Genomic DNA, 13,409 nt, shown 5'->3' with positions numbered 1-13,409 from the left:
AAAAAGACAAAGAGAGACATTATACAATGGTAAAAGGCTTTGTCCAACAGGAAAACATCACAATTCTAAACATATATGCACCTAACACTGGAGCTCCCAAATTTATAAAACAATTACTAATAGACATAAGAAATGAGATAGATGGCAACACAATAATAGTGGGGGACTTCAATACTGCACTGACAGCACTAGACAGGTCATCAAGAAAGAAAGTCAACAAAGAATGAATTTAAACTATACCTTGGAACAAATGGACTTAACAGATACATACAGAACATTCCAATCAACAATTGCAGAATACACATTCTATTCAACAGTACATGGAACTTTCTCCAAGATAGACCATAGGATAGGCCACAAAATGAGCCTCAATAAATTTAAGAAAATTGAAATTATATCAAGCATTCTTTCAGACCACAGTGGAATAAAACTGGAAATCCATAAATAAATGGTTACATCCCATGTTCATGGATTGGAAGACTTACTATTTTTAAAATGTCAATACTACCCAAAGTGAACTACAGGTTCAGTACAATCCTTATCAAAATCCCAATGATGTTTTTTGCAGAAATAGAAAAATTCATCCTAAAATTCACATGGAATCTCAGAGGACCCAGAATAGTCAAAACAGTCTAAAAAAAAAAAAAAGCCCAAAGCTGGAGGACTCACACTCCTGATTTCAAAACTACAACAAGTCTACAGTAATCAAAACAGTGTGGTACTGGCATAAACACAGACATATAACTAATGGAATAGAATAGACAGTGGAAATTATCCCTCGCATGTATGATCAAATGATTTTTAACAAGGGTGCCAAGACCATGCAATGGGGAAAGGACAGTGTTTTCAATAAATGGTGCTGGGAAAACTGGATGTCAACATGTAAAACAATGAAGTTGGACCCTTACTTTATGCCACATACAAAAATTAACTGGAAATGGATCAGAGATCTAAATATAAGACCTAAAATACTAACACTCTTTTTAAAAAATATGACAAAATCTTCACAACAATGAATTTGGCAAATCATATCACAGATGAATTCAATCAAACATGAAAGAAATAATACTGATCTTGCACAAACCCTTTCAGAAAACAGAGAAGGGAATGTTTCTGAACTCGCTTTATAAGGCCAGCAAAATCCTGATACCAAACCTTGACACAGACAAGAAAGGAAAATTATAGACAAAATCTTAGCAAATCAAAATCAGCAAGATATAAAAAGTATGATACATCATTACTAAATGGGATTTATCGTGGAATGTAAAGTTGGCTTAACATTTGAAAATCAATCAGTGGAAAAAGAAAAAGAATCAATGGAATTCACACCATTAAAGAGGTACATATACAGCTATCTACATTTATAAAACCTCACCAAATTATACATTATAGATCTGGGCCTTTCACTTTGTGTACAGGTTACCTTAACTGGTTTTTAAAAAGAAGAACAATAAGGTACACCTGAATTCTAGGCCACATCCCAAAACAGACTGGTTGTCTTTTTAAGGTCACTCCCAGGGCATGACCATAACATCATATCCTCATCATAGAAAAACACATCTTTTCTCTAATCTAATGTGGTAGATGTCAATTCATCTAGCTTATCCAAAAGCAGTTGTAAGTAACTGGAATGCAAATATTAGAAGCAAGAGGAAGAAGGAATCAGAACATGCTGCTGTTTCATCCTATTCCCAGTTTTCACTGATGGATTAAAAGTTCAGTGCTCCCTACCCAGACTCTCTTGGAAGTTTGGTGACTCCTTAGAAGAGCAGACCTCCCCTGGGTGTTATAATTCGTATCTGATTGTGATCATTTTAAATAGCCCTGTTACTTCATAGTAACATGTATGATTCCAACGTTGTGGTGCCAAGGGCTTTCTGGCAGGACTATTACTTGTGAAATTAACTCAGTCTGGAAGGCCCATACCTCTTAGATAATGTAATATAAGGACTCTAATCTAGAAACTTTTCAGCTGAAAACAACACATATCTGACTGTTTCGAGTTTTAGGTTTTAGAGAATCAAAGATTTCTGTGACATTTTTAATACCCCTCAAGTCATGTTTCGTTTTTATGCCACATTTTCTTCAGGATCACTTATTTACACTCAGGGAAAATCATTTTTTTCTTATATAATTCTTTGAAAAGCTCCAACATTAAATAACTGAATCAAGCTGGAATCTGCATTAGGTCACAGGTTTTCCTTTTTTTATTTTTTGGTTTTCATTCATTTAAAAAAAATTGTAGCGTTCCTACTAAGTGTACTAAGCACTTCAAGACAACAAAGATTAAAGCACTGAAAGAGTTCTGAATTTAGAAAGCTTAAAACTAGTACAGGTTCGGGCTGGGCGCGGTGGCTCAGTCCTGTAATCCCAGCACTTTGGGAGGCCAAGGCGGGCGGATCACAAGGTCAGGAGATCGAGACCATCCTGGCCAACACGGTGAAACCCCGTCTCTACTAAAAATACAAAAACTTAGCCGGGCAAGGTGGCGGGTGACTGTAGTCCCAGCTACTCGGGAGGCTGAGGCAGGAGAATGGTGTGAGCCTGGGAAGCAGAGCTTGCAGTAAGCCGAGATCGTGCTACTGCACTCCAGCCTGGGCGACAGAGCAAGACTCTGTCTCAAAACAAACAAACAAACAAACAACAACAACAAAACTAGTACAGGAAATAAGACGTGTACCTAAATGACTGGCATGCGTGGCAGAAAGTGAGAGATAACAGAGTTCTCCAGAATTCCTACCCGGCTGGGAAGATAAGCAAGAGTTTTATGAACGTGGCATTTGACTTGGGCCATAAAAGCTTAAAAGGGTTTTAATACGGAGAACAAGGAAGAGGAGACTTGATCTTGGAAAACTAAGGCTGGAAAGACAGAAGGACTCGGGATTGAGAGTCTGAATTCGGTTGGCAGCAAGAAGCCACTGGAAGACCCTGAGGACCATGCTGATCCCGTATGACATTCTAAAATATACATCTAAGAGATAGATAGTCACAGTGAACCAAGAAGCAAAGAGACTTCTGTCGGTTTGCTAACTAGTCCTCTAAAATCTATTTTCTGAAACAGTCTATTGTCAAGTAAATTACATTTTCAAATATCTCTAGGCTTCCATTTAACGTTCATCCAAACTGGCATTTAAAGCACGACAATAGGAAACGCTCTGTATGTGAAAAGGAGCTGAATAAAGGTGCTGAGAGCCCCCAGCTCGCTAGAAATTCAGGTGAATAGCACAAAGACCTTATTTGCATATGGGGGGTCCAGAGGGCCTGTGCAGGGACCCTGGGTTTGGAGGAGATGCTTGTCAAGAGGGGCTGAGAACCCCCCCAAAGGAGGGGTTCACACTCATTCCCAGAGGCCTGGGTGAGAGTCCACGGGGTCCCCGTGCAGCTGTGCATGTGGGAGGCAGGGCTAAGTGGCCCCTCACTCACCGGTAACGTAGAAGGCTTTGTAACGCTCCAGGCGGACAGTCTGCAGGGCTCCAAACTCTCCAGCTGCCCCGCTGTTGGGGTGGAACAGCACCTGAGAAAGGGTGGCAGAGCTTACTAATAGAAAAATAGGCAGAGCTTGGTGACTCACGCCTGTAATCCCCACACCTTGGGAGGTCGAGGCAGGAGGATCGCTTGAACCCAGGAGTTTGAAACCAGCCTGGGCAACACAGCAAGACCCCTCCCTACAAAAAAAAAAATACAAAAATTAACCAGGCATGGTGGTGCACACCTGTGGTCCCAGCTACTTGGAGGCTGGGACGAGACGATTGCTTGAGCGTGGGAAGTCAACACTGCAGTGAGCTATAACCATACCACTGCACTCCAGCCTGGGTGATAGAGCGAGACCCTGTCTCGAAACAGCAAAACAAAAAAACATGCTAGATGATGCTGGATGCTCCCTGGAAAATATTACTGTCTTTTTCAGGGTCTGGTCTCCCTATCCCTGTGCCCAAACCAACACTGACAGACACAAGCCTGGAGTCCACAGCAGCCAAATCCAGGGAGCCTGTGAAGTTGTTATTTTGCTAGTTAATGGAAGGGAGTGGGTTACATCTCCGGAAGAGGAGGCAAAAGGTCTCACTAGGTAGGTCAGATTTCTAGGCCTGAAACCTGCTATGTAATCTGCAGAGTCCACAGCAAAATGCAAATCAGGGATACCTTGTTCACAAACTTAAAATTTCATGATGACCACGGCAGAGCTTTAAACCAAGTGCAGGGTCCCTCCAAGTGCGGGGCTCTGTGTGTGGAGCACCAGTCACAGGCCCACAAGGCCACCCTGCCTGAGTTCCAACGCCTCAGGGTCAGGATGGGCCCTGGGGACTTACTTGTTTTACAAGTATTTCCAGGGATTCTGATGCAGGTGACCCTCAGATCTCTTTGAAGAAAGGCTTCTTTCGCATCAAGTCAATTTTCCAACTCTCCCTTGAGCAAGGATGGTACAAAAGAAGGCATCCTTGATTTCCCCAGAATCAGGCACAGCCCAGACTCTGGTCACAGACGCCCACAGCTATGACTCAATCCGACTATATTTGGACAGAGGAAATCTTTCCTCATCAGGTCACAAATAAAAGAATTACCCTACAGAATGGAAACACCTAAATCAGGGTTCTCGAGGGAAGGATGTGAAAGAAAATAAAAGGCCAGCGTCCTTGGTAGTTTGGTGGGTCTGGGCTAAAAGCATGAGACTGCCTTGGTATGAATCACAACCGTATATAGGGCTGGAAAGGCACTTACATGATTCAAAGTTTCCACGAGACTTTTTAAAAAATGAGAAACATCTGTTGGAGCAGTAAACAGCTGTCTCCCCGAGTTTCACAGCTCCGAGAGGATGCTGCCGAGGTAGGGCTCCTCCCCACACCTGCGGCTTCCAGGTTCTCGTGACAATCCCTGCACATATCCAGGGCGCGCGTGATGACAGCAGGTTCCTTCCAAACAGGAAAAGAAGTCGTAACTAAAAACCCTCACTTCTTCCATCCCCGCAGAAAGCCAAGCCTCTTCACCGCAGGAGACCGTTTTGTTTCCTTCTTGAGACAGCAGGAAGTGGGAGATTTGGAAAATCTATTGTCAACTGACACACGATGCACTCAGACATGCAGAAGATGGGAGTGAAGGCTCGCTGCTTCAGATCGGTCACACTACTTGGGTCTCGGTCACAGAAATTCCATGAGGGTGGGCTGCTATATTCCCACTATTTATGTGGCGTTACCAGAGGCAACTTCCAAAATCCACGAGGAAGCAAAACTGTGGGATGGCTCATTCTCGGAAACATAGATGGACTTTGGGCAATTTGTCTATGCATTCTTTTTTTTCATGTGAGCAGACCCACTATGGCTTTCTTGTTTACATCAACATAGGAAGGAAGTTGTCAAAAGTACACATGAATCACTGCTCTCCAGATGCCTGGTTCAAATTTCAAAGATGACTTTATCTTCTGCAAACTTGTTTTGCCTTCCTGGTGGCCTTTCTTGTTCTATTTTATCTTGTTTTGTTTTTTAAGCACAAGAGCGTTCCCTTACCTTAGGTCCTACAGGGTGCTGATATAGCATTCCCTGAAGGTGGGCTTCTTCTCCATTCAGGTGGGGATGCGCAGCTCACAGCCTCCAAAGGGGGTGGATGGGGGTGATCAGTTTGCCAGCCACCCCAGAGGATGTCTCTCGCCACTAGGGGCCTCTCTAAGAGAAGCGATGGGCGTTCTGGACGTTAAAAGGCAGCTTGTTTCCTCAATGTATGGCTTCCAGGGGCATGCCAAGCATTTCATGACCTACAGCAGCCCCAGACTGTGTTAGGCTGGGCAGGTGCAGAGCTGTTAGGGGAAACGTTCCTTCGTTGACAATTTCTGGACCTGACCATGACAACCTGGGGCTAAGACACAACCCAACCAGTGGTGATGTTACAACCTTCAGCTTCCATCTGGGAGTCAGGAAAGCACAAAGTGGGACATTTGGTTCTAGGCTGTGCAGCCCTCTCCTTCCCGGCCCTCATCTCTCTCTGGGTGCCCCTCACTGCCTAGACACAGACCCATCATGATCAGAGGCAGGAGGTTGAGCTGATGCACGAACATGCAGCATGGTGTCAGCTGCTGTGGTTTTGAACATCACCACACAACGCCCCTAGAGGTTGATGGAGTGGGTTGTGAGAAGACCATCCAGTGTAGAACCGGAGCCTATTATGCGCATGACACCTCCCAACTCTCTTGCTTCTCTCCTTAGCTCTTGGTTACTTGGTTTGCCACAGGGAAGGACCGGATTGCTGAGAAGCGTTGGCATATTGTTTCCAGCTGAATATCCAGGAGTTACTTTGAGCTTCTAGAACTGAAACTATTTCTAAACCAACTCATATTGGAATCCTTGTAAGTCCAGGATGTATCTGAGGGTGAATACAAATTGTGCTTCTTTAAAAATACATATGTATACATGTATGCATGTGTTATAGACATATGCATCTGTGTACACATATGTATGTGTATATCGATAAATGCATGTATATACATATGTATACATGTGCATACACATACATATAAATATATGTGTATATCTCTACGTATGTGCCTGGATATGTGCATATGTATACATGTATGTGTGTGCATGCATGTGTATAAATATATGCGCATAGACATGCATATGCATACATATGTACACATGTATAGTGTATGAACATAAGCATATATATGTTTATATAGACACATGCATATGCAAACATGTGTATGCATGTATGGTATACGCATGCATATGCATACATGTGTATACATGTATGTTTACAGATGTGCATATGCCTACATGTGTATACATGCATGGTATATAAACATGCATATGCAGGCCAGGCGCAGTGGCTAACACCTGTAATCCCAGCACTTTGGGGGGCCGAGGCAGGCAGATTGCCTGAGGTCAGGAGTTTGACACCAGCCTGGCCAACATGGTGAAACCTCGTCTCTACTAAAAATACAAAAATTAGCTGGGCCTGCGTGCACCTGTAATCCCAGCTACTTGGGAGGCCAAGGCAGAAGAATCGCTTGAACCCAGGAGGTGGAGGTTGCAGTGAGCCAAGATTGTGCCGCTGCACTCCAGGCTGGGTGACAGAGTGAGACTCCATCTCAAAAAGTAAAATACAATAAAACAAAATTAAATTAAAACAAAACATACATATGCATACACGTCTAGAATATGCAGGCACATGTATAATACACATGTATAGACATATGCACACATACGCATACATGTGGGTATGTATAGCATATTGTGTGTGTGTGTATATATATAATTCCTCGTATTCTTACCTTCTAGCCTCCTCCATAGCTATTCCAAATTTGAGACAATTTACTCTTATTTCTTTAGGCCTATTACTTTGCTTCAATAGAGAGAACTGACCAGAGAAGACCAAACCCAAATTCAGGTCCAGCGACTACCCATGTTGTCCTCAAACTTCAAAATCTTCTCTCAAGTGTCTTTGCTGACACTGCAGCTATGCTCTGGGAGACTGGGTGTGACCCACAGGTGCCAGCCCCATGTGCTCTTAACCTTGAAGATACCGTCAGCTGCTTCCCACAATCTGTAAGCGTGGCTGTTTCTTTCTGGGCCATGGGGTGTGGTTAGGGAGCAAATCAGTCCTGACTCCAGCTGCATTAATCACCCCATCATACATTCCCACGACGATGCTGTGACTTGTATCTGGTTTTCCAATCTGGTTCCTGGGCCTAACCCTGCTGGGCACGAGTTAGGATGGGGTCTCTGGGAGCCTGCGCAAAACTCCAGTTAGAGCAAGAGCAGAGCTCTCCCGTCTGAGAAAGGAAGTTAGTACATGAAGGAGCTGGCTTCCACAGGCAGTACCGACAACGTCAAGGAGACCACAGTCCTTGAAGCACTTCCTGATGACCCCAATTATTCCTAGCAGCCATGGTAATAAACACTCCAGAGCACCTCTCCAATGACGTCTGTGACAACCCTCCAGGGTCACATACTGCTAACTTCCAACCACAAGGCGGAAACCATCTTCCTGCTTGGCTGCTCCTGCTCAGGGAGAAGGGCTAGGCCTGGAAGGGTCTGCAGCTCTATGGGGCAGATATTCTGGGGAGAAGCAGGACTTCAGAAGACCTCTCAGATCTCATCCAACAACCCCTAAAAACTGCATTAATGTGCACAGAAGTGCCGATGGCCCATAGAAGACTCATGTTTTGGTTTGCTGGGGGAGGCTGGGTGGGAAGGGCAGCTTTGATAACTACCAGCCACAGGACATTTGTGTACATTTGAGTCACTTCCATGTGACCCTTAGCAAAGACATAAATAGACCCTTTGATGTGTGGGTCCCTCATCAAGAAGCCATGCATTTGCAGGGCGTCGCAGAAGGGACTCTGTGCTCCTTCCGCCTCCTTGCCTCCTCCTGCTTCCTCTTCCTTTTGGTGAAAGGAAAACACAGGGAAATTACAAGGAAAGGCCATGAGGCCTGACATTTCCTGGCTGTCACTGCCAATGAGTGCTTCAGAGTGCAAAAAGGGGACATTAAGGAGGTGACGCTGGGAAGTGGAAGCCCAAAGCCATTGCCAAGGACTGCTTGGTCAAGAACAGGCTGCAGGTAGGACACAGTGGCTCATGCCTGTAATCCCAGCACTTTGGGAGACCGAGGCAGGCTGATAACTTGAGGTCAGGAGTTCAAGACCAGCCTGATCAAGATGGTGAAACCTCACCCATACAAAAATACAAAAATTAGCTGAGCATGGTGGCATAGGCCTGTAGTCCCAGCTACTTGGGAGACTGAGGCAGGAGAATCACTTGAACCCGGGAGGCAGAGGTTGCAGTGAGCTGAGATCACGCCACTGCACTCCAGCCTGGGCAACAGAGCAAGATTCCATCTCAAAACAAAACAAAACAAAACAAAAAAACAGGCTACAGAGAGTGTGCTGAGCCCTCTAGAGCTGGGAGAATGTTAGATGTAAGGTCCTTGCTGGACCTGCCGTCCAAAGGGTCTTTCACCCATTTGTTCATTTGGTCCTTCATTGGTTCATCCGGGTTGCGTGGACTGAATGCTCGCTGACTGCAGGCAGTGAGAACTCAGAGCTGAACTCGATGGCTCAGATTCTTGCCCTCAAGAAGTTTCCATTCTAGAGGGAGAGGCCCACAATAAACAAGTTGCAGACACTAGTCAGTCATCTCATCTAACAAAACATGCTGGGTAGTTATGTTATTAAATTAAATACATGCCAGAAACGTTGCCCATTATAGGCAGTGAGAACCTATATACACCTACCCTAAGCCAAATTGCTAAATATAAATCTGGACTGGGGATTGGGGGTGGAAAGAGGCTCATCTCAAATGCTTCGCCTTTTGGGGTCTGAACCAGCCACTTGTTTGCATCTTCTGAGGATGGTTCTGTCTGCACGGAGGTGAGAGGCAGCAGACCAGCCTCCTAAAGAGCCTACGTGTGGGCACGTGCCTCTTCCACTTACCCTGTGCCCAGGCTGTGACTGGCCAAAGAGCACCTCGGAGACGTCCACACCATCAAAGCGCCGTCCTTGAGGTAAGCTGGCCTGGGCCAGTGCTACCACAGTCGGAAAAATGTCCAGCACACTGCAGAAATAACAAGACTGAGTTGGCCCCAGCTCTTCTGACTCACTCTCTGACCCTGCTGTGTCAACACCCACCTGAATCAGCCCAGAGCAAGCACCGACAGCCTCTCCTATGGCCTGGCTTACCTTCTCTACCTGTTTGTTTTTCCTTTCAGTTCCACCTGGATTTCTGCTCCTACAAGAGGCAGAATGGTACAGTGGTTCAGCACCCAGGCTCTGCAGCCAGGTGTTGCCTGGGTTCAAATCCCAGCTCTGCCACATATCTAGCTTCTCAATGCCTCAGTTTTCAATTCTCTAAAATATATATGATATTTTAATAATATAGTAGTCGCCCCCGTATCAGAGAGAGACACATTCTAAGAGCCCCAGTGAATGCCTGGAACCTTGGATTGTACCGAACCTGATTGTCATAAATCAAACATGTTTGTTCATTATTTTTTTAGAGACAGGGTCTTGCTCTGTCATCTAGGCTGGAGTGCAGTGGTGTGATCATAACTCACTGTAACCTCGAACTCCTGGGCTGAAGTAATTCTCATCTGAGTCTAAGAGTGGCTGGGACTACAAGCATGTACCACCACACCTAAAAAATTTCTTTGTTGTTTTATTGATTATTTGTTTGTTTATTTATTTATTTATTTATTTATTTATTTATTGTAGAGACAAGGTCTTGCTATGTTGCCTAGGCTGGTTTCAAACTCCTGGCTTCAGGTGATTTTCCTGCCTCAGCCTCCCAAAGTGTTGGGATTACAGACATGAGCCACTGCGCCCAATCAGAACACATTTCTGTTCATGTCTTCCACTCAAAAATGTAATGACTTTACCATCTTAACTAAGTACTTACCATGAACTGTGGCCATAACTTTTGCAGTTTGAGGTGCAACAGCAAAACTAGCACAAATTTCTTTTTCCTTCTTTACAATTTCATGGATAGGAGATTCATTCTTGGTGGCTTATGCCTGTAATCTCAGCACTTTGGGAGGTCAAGGTGGGTGGATCAGTTGATTTTGTTCTGACATGAACAAAATCCACCAAAGTGTGAATAATGGCTGAACAATGGCCATGTGAACAATGGGCGGTTTGAGACCAGCCTGGGCAATAGGGCAGAATCCCATCTCTACCACAAAAAAACAAAAAGAAAAAACAAAAAAATAGAAGAGTCATTCTCATCATAGATCTTAACAACCTCAGCATATAATTTCTTTTTCTTTCTTTCTTCCTTTCTTTTTCTCTTTTCTTTTCTTTTTTTTTTTTTTTAATGGAGTCTTGCTCTGTTGCCCAGGCTGGAGGTACAGTGGTGTAACCTTGGCTCACTGCAGCCTCTGCCTTCAGGGTTCAAGCAATTCTCCTGCATCAGCCTCCTAAGTAGTTGGATCTACAGGTGCATGCCACCACACCCAGCTAATTTTTGTATTTTTAGTAGAGATGGGGTTTTGCCATGTTGGCCAGGTTGGTCTTGAACTCCTGACCTCAAATGATCCACCTGCCTCGGCCTCCCAAAGTGCTGAGATTACAGGCAGGAGCCACTGCACTCAGCCTTCTTTCCTTATTAAGTCAAGAACTTTCACCTTTCACTTAAAAGAAGCACATTTCGGCTTCTCTTTGGCATATTCGAATTGCCAGCATCACTACTCTTGCACACTGGGGTCATTAGTAATTAAAAATAAGTATGACGGGAACACAAGCAGTGCTATACCTTCGCAATCAATCTGATAACTGAGATGGCTACTAAGTGACTACCAGGCAGGTAGCGTATACAGTGTGGATCCACCGGACAAAGGGCTGACTCATCCTGGGCGTTAGGGGATGGGACGGTGCCAGACTTCACCACACTCCTCAGAATGTGCACAATTTAAAACTTATATTCATTTCTATAATTTTTCATTTAATATTTTTAGACCGTGGTTGATCACAGGTAACTAAAACTGCAGAAAGTGAAACTGTGGATAAAGGAGGACTGCCATATTGGTGCCCGCTTACAGGTGGTTGTGGGCATGAAACACACATGTAAAGCACAGAGAAGACCTGGCACTCAGAAAGGACTCACTGGATGTTTATGTGTTAATGATTCCCAAGGGTAATCCCTGTGAGCCCACCTAAGAACTGAGGGGTTCTACCTGTCACCAGCTTGGTGACAGCCATTTGCTTAGAAACAGTGTGGGACAGGTGTCCACAAGAGAATATTCACTGCATTTTCCATTGGGTGGGTCTCTGTATTATAAAAGATTTAGTTTTTGTTCAAAACGCCATGATATGTGAAACTTTCCACCCTCTTTATTTTAGCTCTTTTAGTCCATAACGAAGTAGTGAATGCGGCCAGGTGCGGTGCCTCACACCTGTAATCCCAACACTTTGGGAGGCTGAGGTGGGTGGATCACCTGAGGTCAGAAGTTTGAGACCAGCCTGGCCAACATGGCGAAACCCTGTCTCTAGTAAAAATACAAAAATTAGCTGGGTGTGGGGGTGCACACCTGTAATCCCAGCTACTTGGGAGACTGGGGCAGGTGAATGGCTCGAACCTGGGAGGTGGAGGTTGCAGTGAGCCGAGATTGCACCACTGCACTCCAGCCTGGGTGAAAGAGCAAGACTCTGTCTCTAAAAATAAATAAATAAATAAATAAATAAATAAAGTGAATGTTTATGGTAGAAAAAATGAGAGCATTCGGAAATATAAGAGAGAACAACACACACTTAGTCCATCACCCAAAGGCAGCCATTGTTTGTATTTTAGTGGATTTTGCTCATGTGACTTTTTTTTAAGTCATATGGTGTAAGGTTACTCTACCTGTGGCACATCCTCCTCCAGCCTGTTGTGCTCATGTTGGGGGAAAAAAAAGTCTTCAGCAAAACAGAGAGGTTGCCCCTTCAACAGAGCCGTTTATCTGATGGCCAGGCCATCAGATAAACTGGAAGTCAGCGGGGCTTACTGGAGCCAGGAGGGCTGAGCTAATGGGAAGCTGGACTTTCCCAAGAAAGAGGCCCTGGTAGCCCTGAGGCTGGGCGCAGCAGCAGACTTCAGGCTTTTGCATGCACCGTTCACGGGGAAGCCTCCAGGGCCACAGATCCCCACTTTCCCCAATCAGATATCTGAGGGGCTGGGGGGATATCTGCCCTGTAAGGGGGCTGCAGAAAGCACCTGCTCTGAGGCTCCGTCTCCTGTTGGCCACCTCCTTCTCCTCTGCAGGGCTCTACCTACAACCCCAGGCAGAATCTCTCCAGTGACTATAATACAGAGTGTTTCTGTTTGCCTTTCTCTCCCACAGTCCATGGAGCTGGTGGCTTATCTCTTAAGAAACAAGCTCCAGGACCTGGCATCCCACTCTGATGCAAAGTCAAGAATGCAGAGTCAGCACTCACAGAGCACGGAACAGTCCAGAAACCTGTCCAGAGTCCAAGGTTCCTGCCACCAACCGGAAAGCAAAGAGGACCGCAAAGCAGTCTGAAAAGGCCGCGGTGGTTTGGAGCTGTTTGATCAAGTTTTCTCTAAATTGTGCCCCCAAGAGAGATCAGCGTCACAGATGGGTCAAATCAGTCAGCAAGAGAAACAAGATCTGCGTTCGATTTTGGAAAGTATTGTGTACTTTCTTTTTCCATCTGATTTCCCCCCACCGCTCTCTCCTGGGGTTTAGCATCCTAATTATATAGCACTAAATCTAATGTTCACGGAATCCTAATGTCTCAGACTTTGGCAAGAACTTCAGAGGTGCCTAGTCCACCCAGAGCCCAAAGAAAGCCTCTCGCCCATGAGAAAAGCTTCAACATGTCCAGTGACTCAGGCCACTCAAGGCAGCCCCATCCCAATTTGGCAAGCTGGGGCTGTCAAATAGTCCTTCCTTAAGTAACAGAAAAAGCCAAGGCCCTGAGCTTAGCCCTA

General features: G+C 45.0%; 1 protein-coding gene across 22 annotated transcripts in view; it reads right to left on the bottom strand.

Moving 5' to 3' along the window:
* ARSG (arylsulfatase G) overlaps window positions 1-13,409 on the bottom strand; it is a 147,456-nt gene that overhangs the window by 5,488 nt on the left and 128,559 nt on the right. For 12 of the 22 annotated variants that reach the window (XR_006692976.3, XR_012426055.1, XM_074020227.1 and 9 more), the window contains 2 exons: window positions 9,419-9,539; window positions 3,424-3,514 (listed from right to left, as the gene is read on the bottom strand). Coding sequence is in view for 11 of the 22 variants with exons in the window: in XM_074020227.1 (XP_073876328.1) it covers window positions 3,424-3,514; window positions 9,419-9,539 (212 nt within the window). In the remaining 11 variants the exon portion in view is untranslated. Of the gene's footprint in view, window positions 1-3,423; window positions 3,515-4,716; window positions 4,908-9,418; window positions 9,540-9,613; window positions 9,714-10,436; window positions 10,653-13,409 lie in introns of those variants that run through there. The other 10 variants (XR_012426057.1, XR_012426058.1, XR_012426056.1 and 7 more) reach the window with 6 other exon arrangements.

The sequence above is a fragment of the Macaca fascicularis genome, chromosome 16, assembly GCF_037993035.2.
Source record: "Macaca fascicularis isolate 582-1 chromosome 16, T2T-MFA8v1.1".
Classification (NCBI taxonomy): Eukaryota; Metazoa; Chordata; class Mammalia; order Primates; family Cercopithecidae; genus Macaca; species Macaca fascicularis.
This window is presented reverse-complemented; position numbering and strand designations above follow the sequence as displayed.